The sequence below is a fragment of the Bombina bombina genome, chromosome 2 (genome assembly GCF_027579735.1).
Source record: "Bombina bombina isolate aBomBom1 chromosome 2, aBomBom1.pri, whole genome shotgun sequence".
Classification (NCBI taxonomy): domain Eukaryota; kingdom Metazoa; phylum Chordata; class Amphibia; order Anura; family Bombinatoridae; genus Bombina; species Bombina bombina.
The window spans coordinates 1,221,839,049-1,221,860,576 of NC_069500.1; the positions used below are offsets into that span (position 1 = coordinate 1,221,839,049).

Sequence of the window (21,528 nt, forward strand, 5' to 3'; positions counted from 1 at the left end):
GGGAATTTTCCAACTTGAGCAGCAACAATCATGTTCGAAGCATTGTCGGTCACAAGCACTACAGATTTATCGGACAGCTGCCATTCTTCCACGACACGAGACAGTAGCTCCGCCAGATGAGAACCCGTGTGAGACTCATAAACTGCTCTCGTTTGCAGCACATGCGACAAGATCTTCCAGTCCTTGCTAATGTAATGTGCAGTTACTGTTACATAAGACTCCGTCGTGACTGAAGTCCATGAATCACACGTTAGTGCGACTCGACTGGCTTGGCTCATTGATGCAATTACCTGAGCTTTTGTTTCTTGGTAGAGTGCAGGTATAACGTTTTCTGTTAAGTGATTGCGTGACGGGATCTTATAACGTGGCTCTAGTGTCTTCAACAGGTTGCGAAACCCAAGGTTTTCCACAACAGAGTAAGGCCGTAGGTCCTTCGCTATGAAAGTTGCCACAGCTTTGGTTATTCTCTTCCCTTTTTCAGAGTTGGGTGGCAAAGTTGACAGCATTGCATCAATTCTTGGCTGATGAGCTTCAGCTAGTCTTGTTATTTCCTTGGCAGTGGCACTGGCGACAGCGGCAGGGGTTAGCATCTCAGAGTGAAAACGTCTAACGTGATTTCTCAAGTTAGTAGTATTCCCTAGGTATTTAATTTTTGTGTGACAGGCTTTACAAACCGCGTGTGTCTTGTCCAATTCGTGCTTTCCAGTATGTTCATAAAATCCAAAATGTGCCCAGATGCTTGCTTTTAAAATGCTAGGTGCATTTTTTATCTCTCTATCTTTTTTGTCTCCCTCTGTCATTTTAGCATGACATGTACATATGTGACGGATGATGTTGTTGTCAACGTCAAACTCTGTCAGTGTTAAAAAAAAAAGAAAATACACTAAGTTCCAGTTGTCAAAATGTCAAGCCGCAAATGTAAAATCAACAAGTACTAGTAACTTCAACTACTTTGCCAATGCCATACATTTTGCGAACATAAATTTTAAAACAAATTGCATTGTGATAATTGCAGGGGACATCACTCACTCACTGACACAGTTACTGTAATATATTACACACTTAAAGGTGCAAAAACCCAAACATTTACTTTCATGATTCAGATAGAGAATACAATTTTAAATAAACATCATAACTAACTCTTCTATTATTTAATTTGCTTCATACTTCTCAGATATCGTTTGTTGATGACATATTAGCAATGCATTGCACAGCACACACATTACTTACTATAAGTATATAATACTTTGTGCACAAGGAGGAGGCTATGCATTTCAACAAAGGATAAGCAAATTATATAATAGGGAAAGTTGTTTAAAATTGCATGCACTTTCTTGAATTAATATATTATTAAAATATTAGAACTTCAGACCAGGCCATCCATCCATGTGAAAAACATGTAGATAATAGATACAGATTAGACTAATAGAGACATTATTAGACAATAATAGTATACTATATTTATTTATAATACATTTTTTATATATGCAATATTATTCAATAATGCAGCAATTAATTATGCAGCAGCCTGAGCCTCAGTCAGCTCAGCATACTACGTTAAGTAAATAAGGCAAGTATTTAATTGTTACCCCTTATTGTGTAATAAATGTGATTGTGTACCCCTTATTGATTTGCTCTTACCTATTGGCAAGTAGTAGGCAGTTGAGGCAATAGGCAGGCATGGCAATGGCAATTATGGCATGGCATTGGCAAAATGTACAACGTTTTGGTAACTATTAACTAAACAAACAGTTAGTTAGTCTAATTCTCACCATAGGTCTCCTCCTCTGTCTCCCACAAAATAAAAATGAGCCCGCCGTGTAGCTGTAGTATACCGCCGTGTACCATCATCAATCTCAGGCAACAAACTCCTGCTTTGCTGCTTTGCTCCTACTGCGTAACTTCGGCACTTCAAGAGACCGCCCATGAGCGCCCATGTTGCTTTATTGGGTGACGTGACGTCAGTGACGTCAAAACGATGTACCGCGCACTTTCGCGCACTTTCTTTTACGTTTCCTGGAGGCTGGTCACGTGGGTAACGTTAATCGATTATCGCGTCTCAGCGCATCGATGCAGAATCGTTTCATGCCGCATCGCGATGCATCGTCAAAACGATTATTTTTGACAGGCCTATATACATATATATATATATACATATATATATATACATATATATACATATATATATATACATATACATATATATACACACATATATATATATATATATATATATACACATATATATATATATATATATATATATATATATATATATATATATACACACATACATACACAGATTGTCATTGGCTCACCCATGTATTAGAAACCAGTAGTGCATTGCTGCTCCAACAAATCATACCAAGAGAATAAAACAAATTTGATTATAAAAGTAAACTGGAAAGTTGTATGTTCTAACAAAATCATGAAAGAAAATTGTTGGGTTTCATGTCCCTTTAACTGCGTGGAAAAGAATGATATCCTTATAGCTTTGTGTAGAAAGAAAATAATTGACCGGTTACATTTACAGGAAGGCATAAATAGCAGCTAATAAAATCCCCAAAAAACAAAGGAACACAAAACAAGTCTTATAATAGGCCGATGTGAGCAAACTGAAAAGCACAGATTTTCAGTCGTATCATAAGCACACACAAAAACCATAAGTGATGTAACACTCAGGTCAGTATTTAATAGCTACTCCTGCTATTCACTGGTCTCTTGGTGCAGTCTATTAGAGCTTAGCTCTCTCGTGCGGTATCCCACAAAGCCCTTTAATTAATCTATAAAGCAACAGATGGCAGAGACTGCTCTGCCCCTTAGAGGGTTTATTGGTTTCAGAATTGGTGCATACTGTGATATTTTTAGCTAAGTAGTGTAAGCGGACAGACATTTTTGAAGCAGCTCAAGCTCCTAACAAGACAAAAATGTAACTTTTTTCACTCTAAAGCGGACATTTTACAGCTTTTGGGTATTGTACTATTGATTTGGTGAATGCAGAAGATTTTTTTTATTAAATGGATGTTAAAGGGGCAGTCTAGTCAAAATTAAACTTTCATGATTCAGATAGGGCATGTAATTTTAAACAACTTTCCAATTTACTTCTATTATCTAATTTGCTCAATTCTTTAGATATCCTTTGTTGAAGAAATAGCAATGCACATGTGTGAGCCAATCACACAAGGCCTCTATGTGCAGCAACCAATCAGCAAATACTGAGCATATCTAGATATGCTTTTCAGCAAGTGATATCAAGAGAATGAAGCAAATGAGATAATAGAAGTAAATTAGAAAGTTGTTTAAAATGACATGCTCTTTCTAAATCCCGAAAGAAAAAATTTGGGTTTCATGTCCCTTTAAACTCAAAATTTAAAAATGAAACATTTTGTAACGCATTTTCATTATCTATGTGCCTGCATTAATGTACTTTAAATCAGAGAGCTGTAGTTTTTCTACTGCTCCCGGGGAGTCTGAAGTGCATTTGGTAGAACTGAAAACATTGACCATACATGCTGCACAGTGATTTGATATGTGCAGGTCAGGAGTTCATTTCTATCTGTCAAAGGGACAGTGAAGTCAAAATTAAACGTTCATGATTCAGAAAAAGCATGTTATTTTAAACAATATCAAGACAAAAATTGGCAACAGAATAAATTGGAAGTTAGGGGTAAAGCAAGGTAGGCTGATAGGAGCTCAGGAGCCCGGTCAAAAAGTATTTATCAGTCTATAACTAACATTGCTATAAACAATGTAGTACACACTGCTGCCAGATGGCTAGTAACATGCACGCTCTTGAGCTCACCTATAATTACTCTTAAATAAAGGATACCAAGAAAACTAAGCAAAATTGATACACAGAAGTTAATTGGAATGTTGCTTAAAATGTAATGCTCTATCCAATCCATTTTTATTTAATTTTGACTTTACTGTCCCTTTAATTGACCACAGCAATGGAAAAAAAGAAATACACTAAAAAGTTGCTAGTATGACTAGTTTTAAACACTTTAAACATTTTGCAAGCATATCTTTTTCAATACAGTGATAAAAGTATTTTTTTCTATATTCATCATAAATTAAATGTCCCTTTAAAAGGTCATAATAGTGAATTTGTTAGAGAATGCAATTTTATTAATGCAGGAATTAAAATTATATAGTTAAAAGTACCACTCGGGAAGCACCAGAGAACTGCTGATCCTAAGAATAAAATGCTGATGATCCAATCGGCAGTCTCCGTTCTGGACCAGCAGGGCTTTGTGGCTCCCGACCTGTACTTCAATAATGTGTTTAACTCCTTTGCGAGGTTAAACATATAGCACTGCATTGTTACTAGTGATAAAATCACATGCTCTAATTTTATCACTATACTGGCCCTTTAATATATTCAAACATATGTGTTATTTACAATTATAGCATGAAATTAATATGAAAATGCTCAGATTAAAAGGGAAATAAAAGGGCAAAAAAGATTGGAGCTAGCTGAATACATCTGGGCAGCCAATGACAAGAGACTTATGTATAACCACCAATCACCATGTAGCTCCCAGTCTCTCATAGCTGCTGAGTCTATGTAGAATATTCAAAAAAGGACACACAAAAAACAAAGTAAATTTGATAAAAGTAGTAAGCTGAAAAGCCTCTTAAAATTATAAAATCTTTTGACAACCATGAAAGTAATGCTGGCTTTCATGTCCCTTTAATAATCAATACATTAAAAACATACTACACAATTTTGCATTACACATTATACAAAGGAACATAAAACCCACATTTTTCCTTTCATGATTTAGCGAGAGCATGCAATTTTTAACAACTTTCTAATTTACTGCTATTATGTAATTTGCTTCATTCTCTTGATATCTTTTGCTGAAAAGCATATCTAGTAGTTGCTGATTGGTGGCTGCACATAGATGCCTCGTGTGATTGGCTAACCTATGTGCATTGCTATTTCTTCAACAAAAGATACCTGAAGAATTAAGCAAATTAGATAATAAAAGTACATTGGAATGTTGTTTAAAATTGTATTCTCTATCTGAATCATGGTCCAATCGGCAGTGCTAGTCGCATGACTCAGATGACAAAACTGACAATGTATAAAATAATACATGAAATGTTACGAGTAAGTACATACCTTTCTATTGTTGGTATTAGAGATGGCGGAGGACCACCTGGAGGAGGAGGAAAACCTGAAATAAGGACGCGATAGATTTGCAAATTAATTACAAACATTTGGTAATCTATGGCTTACTTAGGCCTCTATGCTAGTGAATTGCTTTATAACTTAAGGCAAATCCCAAAAAATGTCCAGGAATACTTCCAAAAAAACTGGGCAATTGAAGATTTGAATTATATTAATGGAGTCCAGTTGACATGGCTGACACTAATTAAATGTATTCTTCTACATGTCATGAAATCCAACTAAATCAAGGCTCCTTTTTCCTACGCAGGATTCCCTGGGGACAATTAAAGATTATGTGCACATAATTATAGCATTTTCATTAAAGCAACCTAATAAAGTAAGACAAGCAATTCAAATGAATAAATGTTTTATTTTGCAAAATGTGGAAGCTTTGTTTGCGGAACGGTACATTTTTCAAGAATCTTTGCATGTGTTATCAGTTATCAGATTTTTACTTACCATTACATTTATAGAAAAATAGCTAAAAAAAGACTTATTTGGAAAGAGGAGAAACATGATTGACCTAAGTTAAGACACTGACGCTAACTGTGGATTAAAAACATGACCATGTTAGTTCTGAGGTAGAGATGTAAACAAGACTTTCCTATCAAATGCTACTTCCCAAGAAGCAAACATACTGAATTGAGCTTTGCACAACTCTTCCACAAAGGGTAGATCATTAACAAGCCATGCACTTTGTGGACTGAGCTTCCATTTGAAAAGTGGGATCCTCCTGACCACTAAGCATAAAGGTCACAGAATAAATCCAGTGAAAATGTTTTTTGGAATTTGGTGCAGATTATAATAAATAGGTGTCTTTTTGGAAAAAAGAATGCTCTTCATCTTTCCTGTTTTTTCCTTTGACTTAACCCTTTGACTTTGCTTCTCTTCATTGCATACTACCCCTTTTCATCTTCCAAATGTTACATATATGATTTGACTACATTTAAGTCAGGAGAATGGGAATTTTCTTGCGTAGGATAATCTGATGAATTCTCCCAAAAGGAGGAAGAATCAGTGGTGTCAAAAAAAGTGTAAAATCCTTCAGAGATTGGTTGTCATCTGTGAGGTTAGTGTCTCCTGGGGCAACCCCGATAAATGCCATGTTTAGAAATAAAAAGGAATCATTTGTTGAGTGTTAAGTATTCACTTCAAAGTTCTTATGATATTTTAAGGCTCAAAAGAACTGATCCCATTGAGGAGGAGAAATTCCCAATTGTACGAATGTGGAAAGGAGGATTCTAGGCCCACCATTAGCCTTTAATAGCATTAATAAGTATTCATACTGTGAAAATCACCAAGTTAAAGGGACATTATACACTCATTTTTTATTTGCATAAATGTTTTGTAGATCTATTTATATAGCCCATAAAAAATTTTTTTTTTTTAAATAAATGTATAGTTTTGCTTATTTGTAAATAACATTGCTCTGATTTTCAGACTCCTAACCAAGCCCCAAAGTTTTATGTGAATATCGTCAGCTACCTTCTCCAGCTTGCTCCTGTTTGTGTAAAGGGTCTTTTCATATGCAAAAGAAGGGGGAGGAGGGGGAGTGTCTTATTTGCCACTTGCAGTGGGCTTTCCAGCTACCTTTTCAACAGAGCCAAACTGACAGCTTCTAAGTAAGTTTTTAAACAGTTTTATACTGGATTTTTATATCAGTATCTGTGCATCGTATTCTTTATAGTAGTGTCTATTACATGCAGTTATATGAAAATGAGTGTATACTGTCCCTTTAAAGAACCAGTGTACTGTAAAATCGGTTTCCCCTTAACGTGTTTCATATGACTAGTTATACCAGCTGCAGAGTATAAAATGTATTGGAAAATGACCCATCGGTTTATTTTTGCATATGAAAAATCTTTTGTGCCTCTCTGAAACCACAACACATTAAAATGGGCTAAGCTTGCAGGGAGAGCAGACACTTATCTATATAAACAAAAAAGTTTCATATCTTCTCTGTAAGTATACAAAAAGCCAAATATGTAGAAAACACTTGAAAATAAACAATTAGCTCCTCTCACTCCTACTGAGAGTGTGATTTCTACTGCTGTCTCTTGTTTACATAGTTTTTTTTTTCTTCTCATTATTGCAGTATTGAAAAAAAGCTATTTAAAATGTTAAAATAAATGTGAATTAGCTATTCACAAAAGAAAACAATCCAGCAGTGAAGATCGATTATTGGGAAGACATTAAAAAGGGAGAAGATTTTACAATACACCGTCTCTTTAAGAAAGAAAGAAAGAAAGAAAGAAAAATGAGTAACAGATTGACCTCCAAAAGGTCAGAGAACTAGGCATGTTTGGAGGGAAAAATTATGGAATTCTGAAATAGCTGTATAATGATAGAAATAATTACTGTAGTTCGCTATGAAACCCATAAATATGCAAAAACACAACCAAAAGAATTGCCAAAGATAAACGCGCACAAATTAAAATAATCAACATATCACCAAGGAAAACATGGTAAAAACCTGAAAATGCAGAATTTTCAGTTTATTAAGGATTGTTCCAATCACAGTCACTTTATGGAGAAATATCTGAACACATTATGAAAGCATTAACATTTAAAGGACCAGAAAATACAGTAGATTTGCACAATCCACAAATGCAATAGCACTTAGTCTAAACCTCAAATGAGCAGTTGATTTTTTTTCTGACAAATTTCAAAATTATGTCTATTCCCACTACTCTTGTATCATGCGACAGCCATCAGCCAATCACAAATACATATACGTATATTCTGTGAATTCTTGCACATGCTCAGTAGGAGCTGTGACGGAGTGTAAATATAAAAGTACTGTGCACATTTTGGTAATTGAAGTAAATTAGAAAGTTGTTTAAAATGTCATGCTGTATCTGAATCATTTAAGTTTAATTTTGACTTTAGTGTCTCTTTATTTGAAAATAAAAAACGAGGAGAGTTTTGCTTGACAGAGGGAACAGATATCAGCAAAATAATTATCCTGTTTGCCCTGCTTACCCTAAAGATGACACTAGTAAACAGGTTTACAGAAGAAAAGAAGTAAAAGTTGAACGTATTTTAGTTTTAAGCATGGAGTCAGTCAACTGTTATAAATGAAAGGGTATTTAGCTTCAAAACAAAAAGGACAAGAAACTTCTTAAGAGAGACTAAGAGAGGAAAAAAATGCAAGCAAAAAAAAAAAAAAAAAAAAAACGGCAAAAGCTTTGCCCCCAAACATCTCTCCTGGGATAATGTTAAAGAAAAGATGGATGCTAACACATGTATTTAGAAGTCAGTGGCTGCATTATGCAATTACTCAAAATAAACCTACTGGTAAGCCGACCACAAAGACGAGAAACGCGTATGCTAAAAAAAAAAAGACACTAGGGCCCAGATTCTAAAAAGATGCCTGAGCTGGTAAGATTCTACAAGAATGCTCGTCAGCCATTCTATTTCCCTGGTGGAATAATATAAAGCCACTTTTTACCCTTTGTATGGGAAGGAAATGCATACATTACAACTTTTTTCTCGCAAGTTAAAAAAAAAGTGGTGAATATTCAGCAAAATACTCAATATACACTAATTATTATTTAAGGTATAGTGCACTGAAAACAGCGTAATTTAATTTGTATTAAGCGCAATATTCATAAAACACGCCGATTTCCCCTCATTGCAAACTTTTACCTAGCAGAGAGCTCTAATTAATTGTATGGGAGACATCTCGCCACTCACAGCGACAGACCCTTATTTTTATAGAATTCCATGACTGCTGCAAGTGTTGGCATGAAAAACCACGGCTTGACCCACAAATTGTTTAGAATTGAGGCCTAAGTCATTAAAAGGACATGAAACCTAAAATTTTACTTTCGTTATTTAGATAGAGAACACAATTTTAATGTACTTTCCAATTTATTTGCACTACTGGAAGCTTGTTAATACACTGGGTGAGCCAATAACATGAATCATATGTACCGCCACCAATCGGCAGCTTTTGAGCCTACCTAGGTATCCAGAAAACAAAACAAATGAGCTAATAGAAGTAAAATGGAAAGTTCTTTATCACATGCTCTATCTGAATCATGAAAAACTATTTTGGTTTCACGTCACTTTAAGTTGAGTAAAGAGGAAAAAAAGTGCTATTGGGAAACAAACCTGAAAGTCCAGACAGACGTTCTTGGAGGCATAAAGGACAATGCCATGGGTGAAGAAAGCCTAGCACCTATGAAAAGCAATGGGTATGAAGTAAAAATATAAATACAGTATATTTCTATCAGTGCTGAGACAGAAGAGGCCTGTAGAAGAAACTGGTCTCACTCCTCAAGAAGTAAACAACTGAGACAAGACCTTTACCTTATATAAATGACGATTCAGAAACAAGGTCGCCAAAGTTCAAAGTATGTCAGGACAGGTAAAAGGCCTTGAAATAAAAGACCACATTCAATTGGGAGTTCGCCAAGAGCTTGATGAGCTTTGTGAACAAAGAGTAAACACCTTGTAATTACAAGCTATTTTTGTTATGCTGCTATAGAATAACATATCAGCAAAGTCTTAACTTTTTAAAACCAAATTAACATCCTTTTTATTGCAATTATTTGTCAATAGCCAAACTAATCCCACCATTTGCCTTATTTAAAAGAAGCCAATCTGGGCTTTAGTCCACAGACAACAAGACTCATTAGCATGATTAAGGGTGAATAACCCGAAATGTTGCTGTTGTGTGCCATGATGCTTAAATAAAAGCAAAGATTCTTCAAAAGATTGGGTAATGTGGATTCTGTTTTGTGTGATTCGAGGGGTATTTGCAGTTGCCCCTACATCACTGGCACCAAGTATAGTGCTGTTTGTCACTTTCAAGTCACTAAATAAGAAATTGCTCTATTTTCAGAGCTAAATTACATGAAAGGAGGATAACATCAATAAAAATATATTGCTATATTGCAAAGTTGTTACATTAACATAACTTTAGAAATAAAAATCTGCTTACGGTCCCTTTAAGTTTTTTGTTTTTTTTGGCTCAACACCATGCAGTGTACACAAGGAGTACCCCATGTCAGAGAATCAGGGCTAAATAAATCAACTGGAGTTAAAGAATGTTTATGGTGATACTTCACTGAAGGACTACATTTCTTGCACTAAAATGATGTCTGGCAACTGTAATGACCCAACTATATATTTGAGGGAGAGGTTTGTTGCAAATAGCAACCAAAAACAAAAGATGTAGAGCAGACAGAATGAGATATTAACATAAAGCTAAGGGATTCACATAACAAAAAGCTAAGGCAAATTAAATTGTTTCTTATGCAAACTACCAAAATCCCAATCGCCTTGTGCAACTGCTAACTGAAAATACCCTTGTTGGCGGTAAAGGAAAGCCAGGAAGATTTTTGGGTGAGTAGAAATAGGTTATATTGTCTTCAGAGGTGAATTTAAAAGGACTACCAAATAAGAATCAACAATGGAGGGTATTGGTAAACTAGATGGTTAGTTGCATACCCATGACATTTGAGTGCATTAAGGCATCAGAGAAAGTCAGCCAGTATATAATGTATCTTGGCAAAAACTCATCGTACAATTACAGGACAGAAAGGACAGAAAATGCCTTTGGTTAAAATGAAGTGCGTAAACCTACAGTAAATAGAATGAGGGATATTCATAAAAGAAATATAAAGGGGGGGGGGGGGCATTCTGAATGTTAAATGTTAGAGAGGTATTTGCCAGGTTCCATAGCTTTCAATTTGATCTAAGCCTTGAAGTCATCAAATTTACAGAAAAGTAAAATGATTAAAAAGTTGAGTAAAACCTAGTTTGAGGAAAAATGGTGAATTTCTCCTGCAAGGAGGAGATCTGCGCAACGTGACCAAGAAAGGTTGATAGAGGAAATAATTTGTTGTAAATACAGGTTATGAAAAAAACGGTTTGGAAGCTGGAAAAATAGGAAGCAACATTTGCAACATTTACAACAAATGTCTAAAAAAAATAGGACTGTCATATACCTAGAAAGTAGAATTGACACCCACAAACAGTAGAAGACCATTTGGGTAACAAAATGGAAGCTTCAAGCAATATATCTTTTTTTTTTAGAAAAGCCCTTTCAATTTCCTGAAGATTGCAAGGTCAATCGAAGGTGGGAAAAAGAAGATCCTCTTAAAGGAAATAAATGGGCTAAGCTCTTGCTACTTGTTCAGAGGGAGAAATAGTATCATTCCTCAGCAGGATTCCTTATTAGAAGGTGAAGATTTAAAGCTAATGACATGCTACCATAAAATATTGAGAATAGCAGGTGGAGTTTAGTCAGATGGACAATGTTTTAACCACAGCACTCAAAATCCAGGAACTGCAAACAGAGGGTTATGCTGATAAATGTAAAAAATCAATAATTAAAAAAAAAAAGAAAAATAGAAATTTGGAGAGTAGATAAGAGTAAGTCAATTCTCAAGTACAATAGTTGCTCACTTTGCAAAATTTACACAGGAACATCCACCCCTGAGAGTTTCCCATGACAATAAAAAAAGATGGCTGAAAAAACATTGACTCCTAAAAATGACTTCTAGGATTTGTCTAGTTTTTCTTAATGAGACTGCATTAAAGGGACACTAAACCCAAATTTTTTATTTCATGATTCAGATAGAGCATGCAATTTTAAGCAACTTTCTAATTTACTCCTATTATCTAATTTTCTTTGTTCTCTTTCTCTTTATTTAAAAAGCAGGAATGTAAAGCATAGGAGTCGGACCATTTTTGGTTGAGAACCCGGGTTATGCTTGCTTATTGGTGGATACATGTCAGCCACCAATTAGCAAGCACTATCCAAGGTGCTGAACCTAAATTGGGCTGGCTGCTAAGCTTTAAATTTCTGCTTTTTAAATAAATACGATTTTCACAGCACCACTTAAAAAATACTTACATTTCATTAGTACAAATACAAACAGTGCAACGTTTTGCCCTACAGGCCTTAATCATGCATGATTAAGGCCTGTAGGGCCGAAACTTTACATTGTTTGTATTTGTACAAAAAAATTAAGTATTTTTCAAGTGGTGCTGTGGAAATTGTTGCATTTCCTATAGTTCAGGGGGTAGGAAGTATCCCCCTCCACGTGCATCACAATAAAGAAAAGAAAGAAAAGCTGAAAAAAAGGAATAAATGAATTTATTGTGCTGGGCCAAATTGGATGTTAGTTTGCATTTTAAATAAAGATAGCAAGAGAACGAAGAAAAATTGATAATAGGAGTAAATTAGAAAGTTGCTTAAAATTTTATGCTCTATCTGAATCATGAAAGAAAAACAAAAATGTATGCTTACCTGATATATTTCTTTCTTTCTTGACACGATGAGTCCACATATCATCTAATTACTATTGGGAATATCACTCCTGCCCAGCAGGAGGCGGCAAAGAGCACCACAGCAAAGCTGTTAAATATCACCTCCCTTCCCTCCAACCCCAGTCATTCGATCAAAGTAAAAGGAGAGAAAGGAAGCAACAAGGTGCAGAGGTGTCTGAGGTTTATAGTATGACAAAAGCCTGTCTTATAAAAAAACAGGACAGGCCGTGGACTCATTGTGTCAAGAAAGAAATTTATCAGGTAAGCATAAATATTGTTTTCTTTCTAATGACACAATGAGTCCACGGATCATCTAATTACTATTGGGAATCAATAACCAAGCGAGAGGACACAGATGATACGGGAGGGACAAGACAGGGAACCTTAACCGAAGGCACCACTGCTTGAAGAACCTTTCTCCCAAAAGAAGCCCCAGCCGAAGCAAAAGAATCAAATTTATAGAATTTAGAAAAAGTGTGAAGAGAGGACCAATTTGCAGCCTTGCAAATCTGTTCCACAGAAACATCATTTTTGAATGCCCAGGAAGAGGAAACAGCCCTCGTAGAATGAGCCGTAACCTTCTCAGGAGGCTGCTGTCCAGCAGTTTCATAGGCCAAGCGAATTATACTCTTCAACCACAAAGAAAGAGAAGTAGCCGTAGCTTTCTGCCCCTTACATTTCCCAAAGAAAACTTCAAACAGCGCCGAAGACTGACAAAAATCCTTAGTCGCCTGTAAATAGAATTTCAGAGCACAAACCATGTCTAGGTTGTGCAGAAGACGTTCCTTATGAGAAGATGGATTATTAGCTCGCTTCTTGGATTGCTTTCCCTCATTCCAAGATTGGATGGGTCTCCAGGAGGGCTTGGACTGTTCCCATCTTGTAGAGGGAGAAGGTTTGCCCTTGAAGTTTTCGAAAAGAACGAAAATTACTCTGACGTCCCTTCTGCTTATTTCTCTTATCCTGAGGGAGGAAATGTCCTTTTCCTCCTGTAATATCAGAAATAATCTCAGCCAAAGCTGGGTCAAACAAGGTCTTACCCTTGTAAGAAATAGCCAAAAACTTAGACAACACATCTGCAGACCAAGATTTCAACCATAAGGCTCTGCGAGCCAGAATTGGAAAGCTAGAAATCTTTGCTCCTAATTTGATAAACTGAAGGGAAGAATCAGAAATAAAAGAATTGGTCAATTTAAAAGCCTTGATCCTGTCCTGGATCTCTTCAAGGGGAGGGTCTGTTTGAATGGAATAAGACAACACATCAAACCAGTATGCCGCAGCACTAGAAACGGTAGCAATACACACCGCAGGTTGCTATTGTAAACCCTGGTGAACATACTTTTTAGGGTTGACAACGACAGTAGTGTCAGAGTCGTCCGGAGTAGCCAAAACCTCCTTGAGTAGCAAACGGAGGTGCTCTAGCTTAAACCTGAAGGATACAAATTCAGCATTAGAAGAAGGAATTACACTGTCAGAATATGAGATCTCACCCTCAGATGCCACGGAAGAATCCTCCCCAACCGATCTATGAGAGGGAATATTCGGAACAGCCACAAATGAGACGGACACCTTACACACTGATTCTTTAGACTTCCTCTTGCGCTATCGTAGTAGCATGGGAAAGGCAGACAAACTGCAGAAGACATGAGGGAAGCAATGTCTTGCAAAGAGAGCCCAGATGGAGCTTGAGAGGAAATGCAGGGCACTGTATTAATAGGTACTAAAATTTGGGACACCTGAGGAGAAACATTGTCAGAAGACTCCTGGACAGCATCTGTCCTAGACAATATAGGCAGAAAAGACTATCCTTAAAAACAGAATTTATGTTTACCTGATAAATTACTTTCTCCAACGGTGTGTCCGGTCCACGGCGTCATCCTTACTTGTGGGATATTCTCTTCCCCAACAGGAAATGGCAAAGAGCCCAGCAAAGCTGGTCACATGATCCCTCCTAGGCTCCGCCTACCCCAGTCATTCGACCGACGTTAAGGAGGAATATTTGCATAGGAGAAACCATATGATACCGTGGTGACTGTAGTTAAAGAAAATAAATTATCAGACCTGATTAAAAAACCAGGGCAGGCCGTGGACCGGACACACCGTTGGAGAAAGTAATTTATCAGGTAAACATAAATTCTGTTTTCTCCAACATAGGTGTGTCCGGTGTGTCCGGTCCACGGCGTCATCCTTACTTGTGGGAACCAATACCAAAGCTTTAGGACACGGATGAAGGGAGGGAGCAAATCAGGTCACCTAAATGGAAGGCACCACGGCTTGCAAAACCTTTCTCCCAAAAATAGCCTCAGAAGAAGCAAAAGTATCAAACTTGTAAAATTTGGTAAAAGTGTGCAGTGAAGACCAAGTCGCTGCCCTACATATCTGATCAACAGAAGCCTCGTTCTTGAAGGCCCATGTGGAAGCCACAGCCCTAGTGGAATGAGCTGTGATTCTTTCAGGAGGCTGCCGTCCGGCAGTCTCGTAAGCCAATCTGATGATGCTTTTAATCCAAAAAGAGAGAGAGGTAGAAGTTGCTTTTTGACCTCTCCTTTTACCAGAATAAACAACAAACAAGGAAGATGTTTGTCTAAAATCCTTTGTAGCATCTAAATAGAATTTTAGAGCGCGAACAACATCCAAATTGTGCAACAAACGTTCCTTCTTCGAAACTGGTTTCGGACACAAAGAAGGCACGACTATCTCCTGGTTAATGTTTTTGTTAGAAACAACTTTTGGAAGAAAACCAGGTTTAGTACGTAAAACCACCTTATCTGCATGGAACACCAGATAAGGAGGAGAACACTGCAGAGCAGATAATTCTGAAACTCTTCTAGCAGAAGAAATTGCAACCAAAAACAAAACTTTCCAAGATAATAACTTAATATCAACGGAATGTAAGGGTTCAAACGGAACCCCCTGAAGAACTGAAAGAACTAAGTTGAGACTCCAAGGAGGAGTCAAAGGTTTGTAAACAGGCTTGATTCTAACCAGAGCCTGAACAAAGGCTTGAACATCTGGCACAGCTGCCAGTTTTTTGTGAAGTAACACAGACAAGGCAGAAATCTGTCCCTTCAAGGAACTTGCAGATAATCCTTTCTCCAATCCTTCTTGAAGAAAGGATAGAATCTTAGGAATCTTTACCTTGTCCCAAGGGAATCCTTTAGATTCACACCAACAGATATATTTTTTCCATATTTTGTGGTAAATTTTTCTAGTTACAGGCATTCTGGCCTGAACAAGAGTATCAATAACAGAATCTGAGAACCCTCGTTTTGATAAGATCAAGCGTTCAATCTCCAAGCAGTCAGCTGGAGTGAGACCAGATTCGGATGTTCGAACGGACCTTGAACAAGAAGGTCTCGTCTCAAAGGTAGCTTCCATGGTGGAGCCGATGACATATTCACCAGATCTGCATACCAAGTCCTGCGTGGCCACGCAGGAGCTATCAAGATCACCGACGCCCTCTCCTGATTGATCCTGGCTACCAGCCTGGGGATGAGAGGAAACGGCGGGAATACATAAGCTAGTTTGAAGGTCCAAGGTGCTACTAGTGCATCTACTAGAGTCGCCTTGGGATCCCTGGATCTGGACCCGTAGCAAGGAACCTTGAAGTTCTGACGAGAGGCCATCAGATCCATGTCTGGAATGCCCCACAGTTGAGTAATTTGGGCAAAGATTTCCGGATGGAGTTCCCACTCCCCCGGATGTAATGTCTGACGACTCAGAAAATCCGCTTCCCAATTTTCCACTCCTGGGATGTGGATTGCAGACAGGTGGCAGGAGTGAGTCTCCGCCCATTGAATGATTTTGGTCACTTCTTCCATCGCCAGGGAACTCCTTGTTCCCCCCTGATGGTTGATGTACGCAACAGTCGTCATGTTGTCTGATTGAAACCGTATGAACTTGGCCTTTGCTAGCTGAGGCCAAGCCTTGAGAGCATTGAATATCGCTCTCAGTTCCAGAATATTTATCGGTAGAAGAGATTCTTCCCGAGACCAAAGACCCTGAGCTTTCAGGGATCCCCAGACCGCGCCCCAGCCCATCAGACTGGCGTCGGTCGTGACAATGACCCACTCTGGTCTGCGGAAGGTCATCCCTTGTGACAGGTTGTCCAGGGACAGCCACCAACGGAGTGAGTCTCTGGTCCTCTGATTTACTTGTATCTTCGGAGACAAGTCTGTATAGTCCCCATTCCACTGACTGAGCATGCACAGTTGTAATGGTCTTAGATGAATGCGCGCAAAAGGAACTATGTCCATTGCCGCTACCATCAAACCTATTACTTCCATGCACTGCGCTATGGAAGGAAGAGGAACGGAATGAAGTGTTTGACAAGAGTTTAGAAGTTTTGTTTTTCTGGCCTCTGTCAGAAAAATCCTCATTTCTAAGGAGTCTATTATTGTTCCCAAGAAGGGAACCCTTGTCGACGGAGATAGAGAACTCTTTTCCACGTTCACTTTCCATCCGTGAGATCTGAGAAAGGCCAGGACTATGTCCGTGTGAGCCTTTGCTTGAGGAAGGGACGACGCTTGAATCAGAATGTCGTCCAAGTAAGGTACTACTGCAATGCCCCTTGGTCTTAGCACCGCTAGAAGGGACCCTAGTACCTTTGTGAAAATCCTTGGAGCAGTGGCTAATCCGAAAGGAAGCGCCACGAACTGGTAATGCTTGTCCAGGAATGCGAACCTTAGGAACCGATGATGTTCCTTGTGGATAGGAATATGTAGATACGCATCCTTTAAATCCACCGTGGTCATGAATTGACCTTCCTGGATGGAAGGAAGAATTGTTCGAATGGTTTCCATTTTTAACGATGGAACCTTGAGAAACTTGTTTAAGATCTTGAGATCTAAGATTGGTCTGAACGTTCCCTCTTTTTTGGGAACTATGAACAGATTGGAGTAGAACCCCATCCCTTGTTCTCCTAATGGAACAGGATGAATCACTCCCATTTTTAACAGGTCTTCTACACAATGTAAGAATGCCTGTCTCTTTATGTGGTCTGAAGACAATTGAGACCTGTGGAACCTCCCCCTTGGGGGAAGCCCCTTGAATTCCAGAAGATAACCTTGGGACACTATTTCTAGTGCCCAAGGATCCAGAACATCTCTTGCCCAAGCCTGAGCGAAGAGAGAGAGTCTGCCCCCCACCAGATCCGGTCCCGGATCGGGGGCCAACATTTCATGCTGTCTTGGTAGCAGTGGCAGGTTTCTTGGCCTGCTTTCCCTTGTTCCAGCCTTGCATTGGTCTCCAGGCTGGCTTGGCTTGAGAAGTATTACCCTCTTGCTTAGAGGACGTAGCACTTGGGGCTGGTCCGTTTCTACGAAAGGGACGAAAATTAGGTTTATTTTTGGCCTTGAAAGACCTATCCTGAGGAAGGGCGTGGCCCTTACCCCCAGTGATATCAGAGATAATCTCTTTCAAGTCAGGGCCAAACAGCGTTTTCCCCTTGAAAGGAATGTTAAGGAGTTTGTTCTTGGAAGACGCATCCGCTGACCAAGATTTCAACCAAAGCGCTCTACGCGCCACAATAGCAAACCCAGAATTCTTCGCCGCTAACCTAGCCAATTGCAAAGTGGCGTCTAGGGTGAAAGAATTAGCCAATTTCAGAGCACGGATTCTGTCCATAATCTCCTCATAAGGAGGAGAATCACTATCGATCGCCTTTACTAGCTCATCGAACCAGAAACACGCGGCTGTAGTGACAGGGACAATGCATGAAATTGGTTGTAGAAGGTAACCTTGCTGAACAAACATCTTTTTAAGCAAACCTTCTAATTTTTTATCCATAGGATCTTTGAAAGCACAACTATCTTCTATGGGTATAGTGGTGCGTTTGTTTAAAGTAGAAACCGCTCCCTCAACCTTGGGGACAGTCTGCCATAAGTCCTTTCTAGGGTCGACCATAGGAAACAATTTTTTAAATATGGGGGGAGGGACGAAAGGTATACCGGGCCTTTCCCATTCTTTATTTACAATGTCCGCCACCCGCTTGGGTATAGGAAAAGCTTCTGGGAGCCCCGGGACCTCTAAAAACTTGTCCATTTTACATAGTTTCTCTGGGATGATCAAATTCTCACAATCATCCAGAGTGGATAATACCTCCTTAAGCAGAGCGCGGAGATGTTCCAACTTAAATTTAAATGTAATCACATCGGGTTCAGCTTGTTGAGAAATTTTCCCTGAATCTGAAATTTCTCCCTCAGACAAAACCTCCCTGGCCCCCTCAGACTGGTGTAGGGGCATTTCAGAACCATTATCATCAGCGTCCTCATGCTCTTCAGTATCTAAAACAGAGCAGTCGCGCTTACGCTGATAAGTGGGCATTTTGGCTAAAATGTTTTTGATAGAATTATCCATTACAGCCGTTAATTGTTGCATAGTAAGGAGTATTGGCGCGCTAGATGTACTAGGGGCCTCCTGAGTGGGCAAGACTCGTGTAGACGAAGGAGGGAATGATGCAGTACCATGCTTACTCCCCTCACTTGAGGAATCATCTTGGGCATCATTTTCAGTGTCACATAAATCACATTTATTTAAATGAGAAGGAACCTTGGCTTCCCCACATTCAGAACACAGTCTATCTGGTAGTTCAGACATGTTAAACAGGCATAAACTTGATAACAAAGTACAAAAAACGTTTTAAAATAAAACCGTTACTGTCACTTTAAATTTTAAACTGAACACACTTTATTACTGCAATTGCGAAAAAGTATGAAGGAATTGTTCAAAATTCACCAAATTTTCACCACAGTGTCTTAAAGCCTTAAAAGTATTGCACACCAAATTTGGAAGCTTTAACCCTTAAAATAACGGAACCGGAGCCGTTTTTAACTTTAACCCCTTTACAGTCCCTGGTATCTGCTTTGCTGAGACCCAACCAAGCCCAAAGGGGAATACGATACCAAATGACGCCTTCAGAAAGTCTTTTCTATGTATCAGAGCTCCTCACACATGCGACTGCATGTCATGCTTCTCAAAAACAAGTGCGCAATACCGGCGCGAAAATGAGGCTCTGCCTATGATTAGGGAAAGCCCCTAGAGAATAAGGTGTCTAAAACAGTGCCTGCCGACATTATTTAACAAAAATACCCAGATTAAATGATTCCTCAAGGCTAAATATGTGTAATATATGAATCGATTTAGCCCAGAAAATGTCTACAGTCTTAATAAGCCCTTGTGAAGCCCTTATTTACTGTCTGAATAAAAATGGCTTACCGGATCCCATATGGAAAATGACAGCTTCCAGCATTACATCGTCTTGTTAGAATGTGTCATACCTCAAGCAGCAAAAGACTGCTCACTGTTCCCCCAACTGAAGTTAATTCCTCTCAACAGTCCTGTGTGGAACAGCCATGGATTTTAGTAACGGTTGCTAAAATCATTTTCCTCATACAAACAGAAATCTTCATCTCTTTTCTGTTTCTGAGTAAATAGTACATACCAGCACTATTTCAAAATAACAAACTCTTGATTGAATAATAAAAACTACAGTTAAACACTAAAAAACTCTAAGCCATCTCCGTGGAGATGTTGCCTGTACAACGGCAAAGAGAATGACTGGGGTAGGCGGAGCCTAGGAGGGATCATGTGACCAGCTTTGCTGGGCTCTTTGCCATTTCCTGTTGGGGAAGAGAATATCCCACAAGTAAGGATGACGCCGTGGACCGGACACACCTATGTTGGAGAAATTTAAATGTTCTCTCAACACATGAGGAACAAAAAGGAATTGGTGGTTCAATATTAGCATTCAAACATAAAGGACATCTGTAATCGATAACAGAGTCTTGGTCCATCTTAACAGAATTAAATAATTAAATTATAAACAATATTAATAAAGAAAAGAAAAAAAAGCGTTACTGTTTCTTTAAATTTTAAAAGGAACCTGCTTTATTTTTAATGCAATGCAAAAACGGAACCGTATTTATTTAATAAATGCAAAAAACGTTACTGCTTTATTTTTCAAAGATATACATATGAAATATAAAAGACTTAAAGGGACACTGAATCCAAATTCTCTCTTTTGTAATTCAGAAAGAGCATGCAATTTTAAGCAACTTTCTAATTTACGCCTATTATCAATTTTTCTTCGTTCTCTTGCTATCATTATTTGAAAAAGAAGGCATCTAAGCTTTTTTTTGGTTTCAGTACTCTGGACAGCACTTTTTTATTGGTGGATGAATTTATCCACCAATCAGCAAGGACAACCCAGGTTGTTCACAAAAATGGGCCGGCATCTAAACTTACATTCTTGCATTTCAAATAAAGATACCAAGAGAATGAAGAAAATTTGATAATAGGAGTAAATTAGAAATGTACTTAAAATGTCATGCTCTATCTGAATCAGGAAAGAAAATTTTTGGGTACAGTGTCCCTTTAACCCCTTAATGACCGAGGACGTGCAGGGTACGTCCTCAAAAAAAAGGCAGTTAATGCCTGAGGACGTACCCTGCACGTCCTCGGTGTGGAAAGCAGCTGGAAGCGATCCTGCTCGCTTCCAGCTGCTTTCCGGTTATTGCAGTGATGCCTCGATATGGAGGCATCCTGCAATAACCATACATGGCCATCCGATGCAGAGAGAGCCACTCTGTGGCCCTCTCTGCACCGGACATCGATGGCCGGTATCGTTGGTGGGTGGGAGCCGAATTGGGAGGCGGGTGGGCGGCCATCGGTGTTGCGCGTGACGTCACGGGAGGCGGGATCGGGATCGGGACCGTCGAGGGCGCGCACGGCGCGTGCACGGGGGTGGCGGGCGGATGCGTGCACGGGGCGGGAGCGGGTGGGAACCGCTACACTACAGAAAAGTTAACAAGTAAAAGTAAAAAAATAATGTAATAAACTTTATTTTAAAAACCATCTAAGGGATCTGGAAGGGGTGGGGGTTGGTCTTGGGGGGGGGGGAAAGCTACACTACAGAAAAGGGACATTTTATTTAAAAAAAAAGCTTTTTTTCACTAAACTGGGTACTGGCAGACAGCTGCCAGTACCCAAGATGGCGCACATTAAGTCAGAGGGGGAGGGTTAGAGAGCTGTTTAGTGGGGGATCAGTGAGGTTGGGGGCTAAGGGGGAT

General features: G+C 38.8%; 1 protein-coding gene across 4 annotated transcripts in view; it reads right to left on the reverse strand.

The window, feature by feature from the left end:
- FIP1L1 (factor interacting with PAPOLA and CPSF1) overlaps window positions 1-21,528 on the reverse strand; it is a 259,017-nt gene that overhangs the window by 138,163 nt on the left and 99,326 nt on the right. For 3 of the 4 annotated variants that reach the window (XM_053703970.1, XM_053703969.1, XM_053703968.1), the window contains exon 13: window positions 5,129-5,183. In XM_053703970.1, coding sequence (XP_053559945.1) covers window positions 5,129-5,183 — 55 coding nt within the window. The remainder of the gene's footprint in view (window positions 1-5,128; window positions 5,184-21,528) is intronic. The other variant, XM_053703971.1, reaches the window with a different exon arrangement.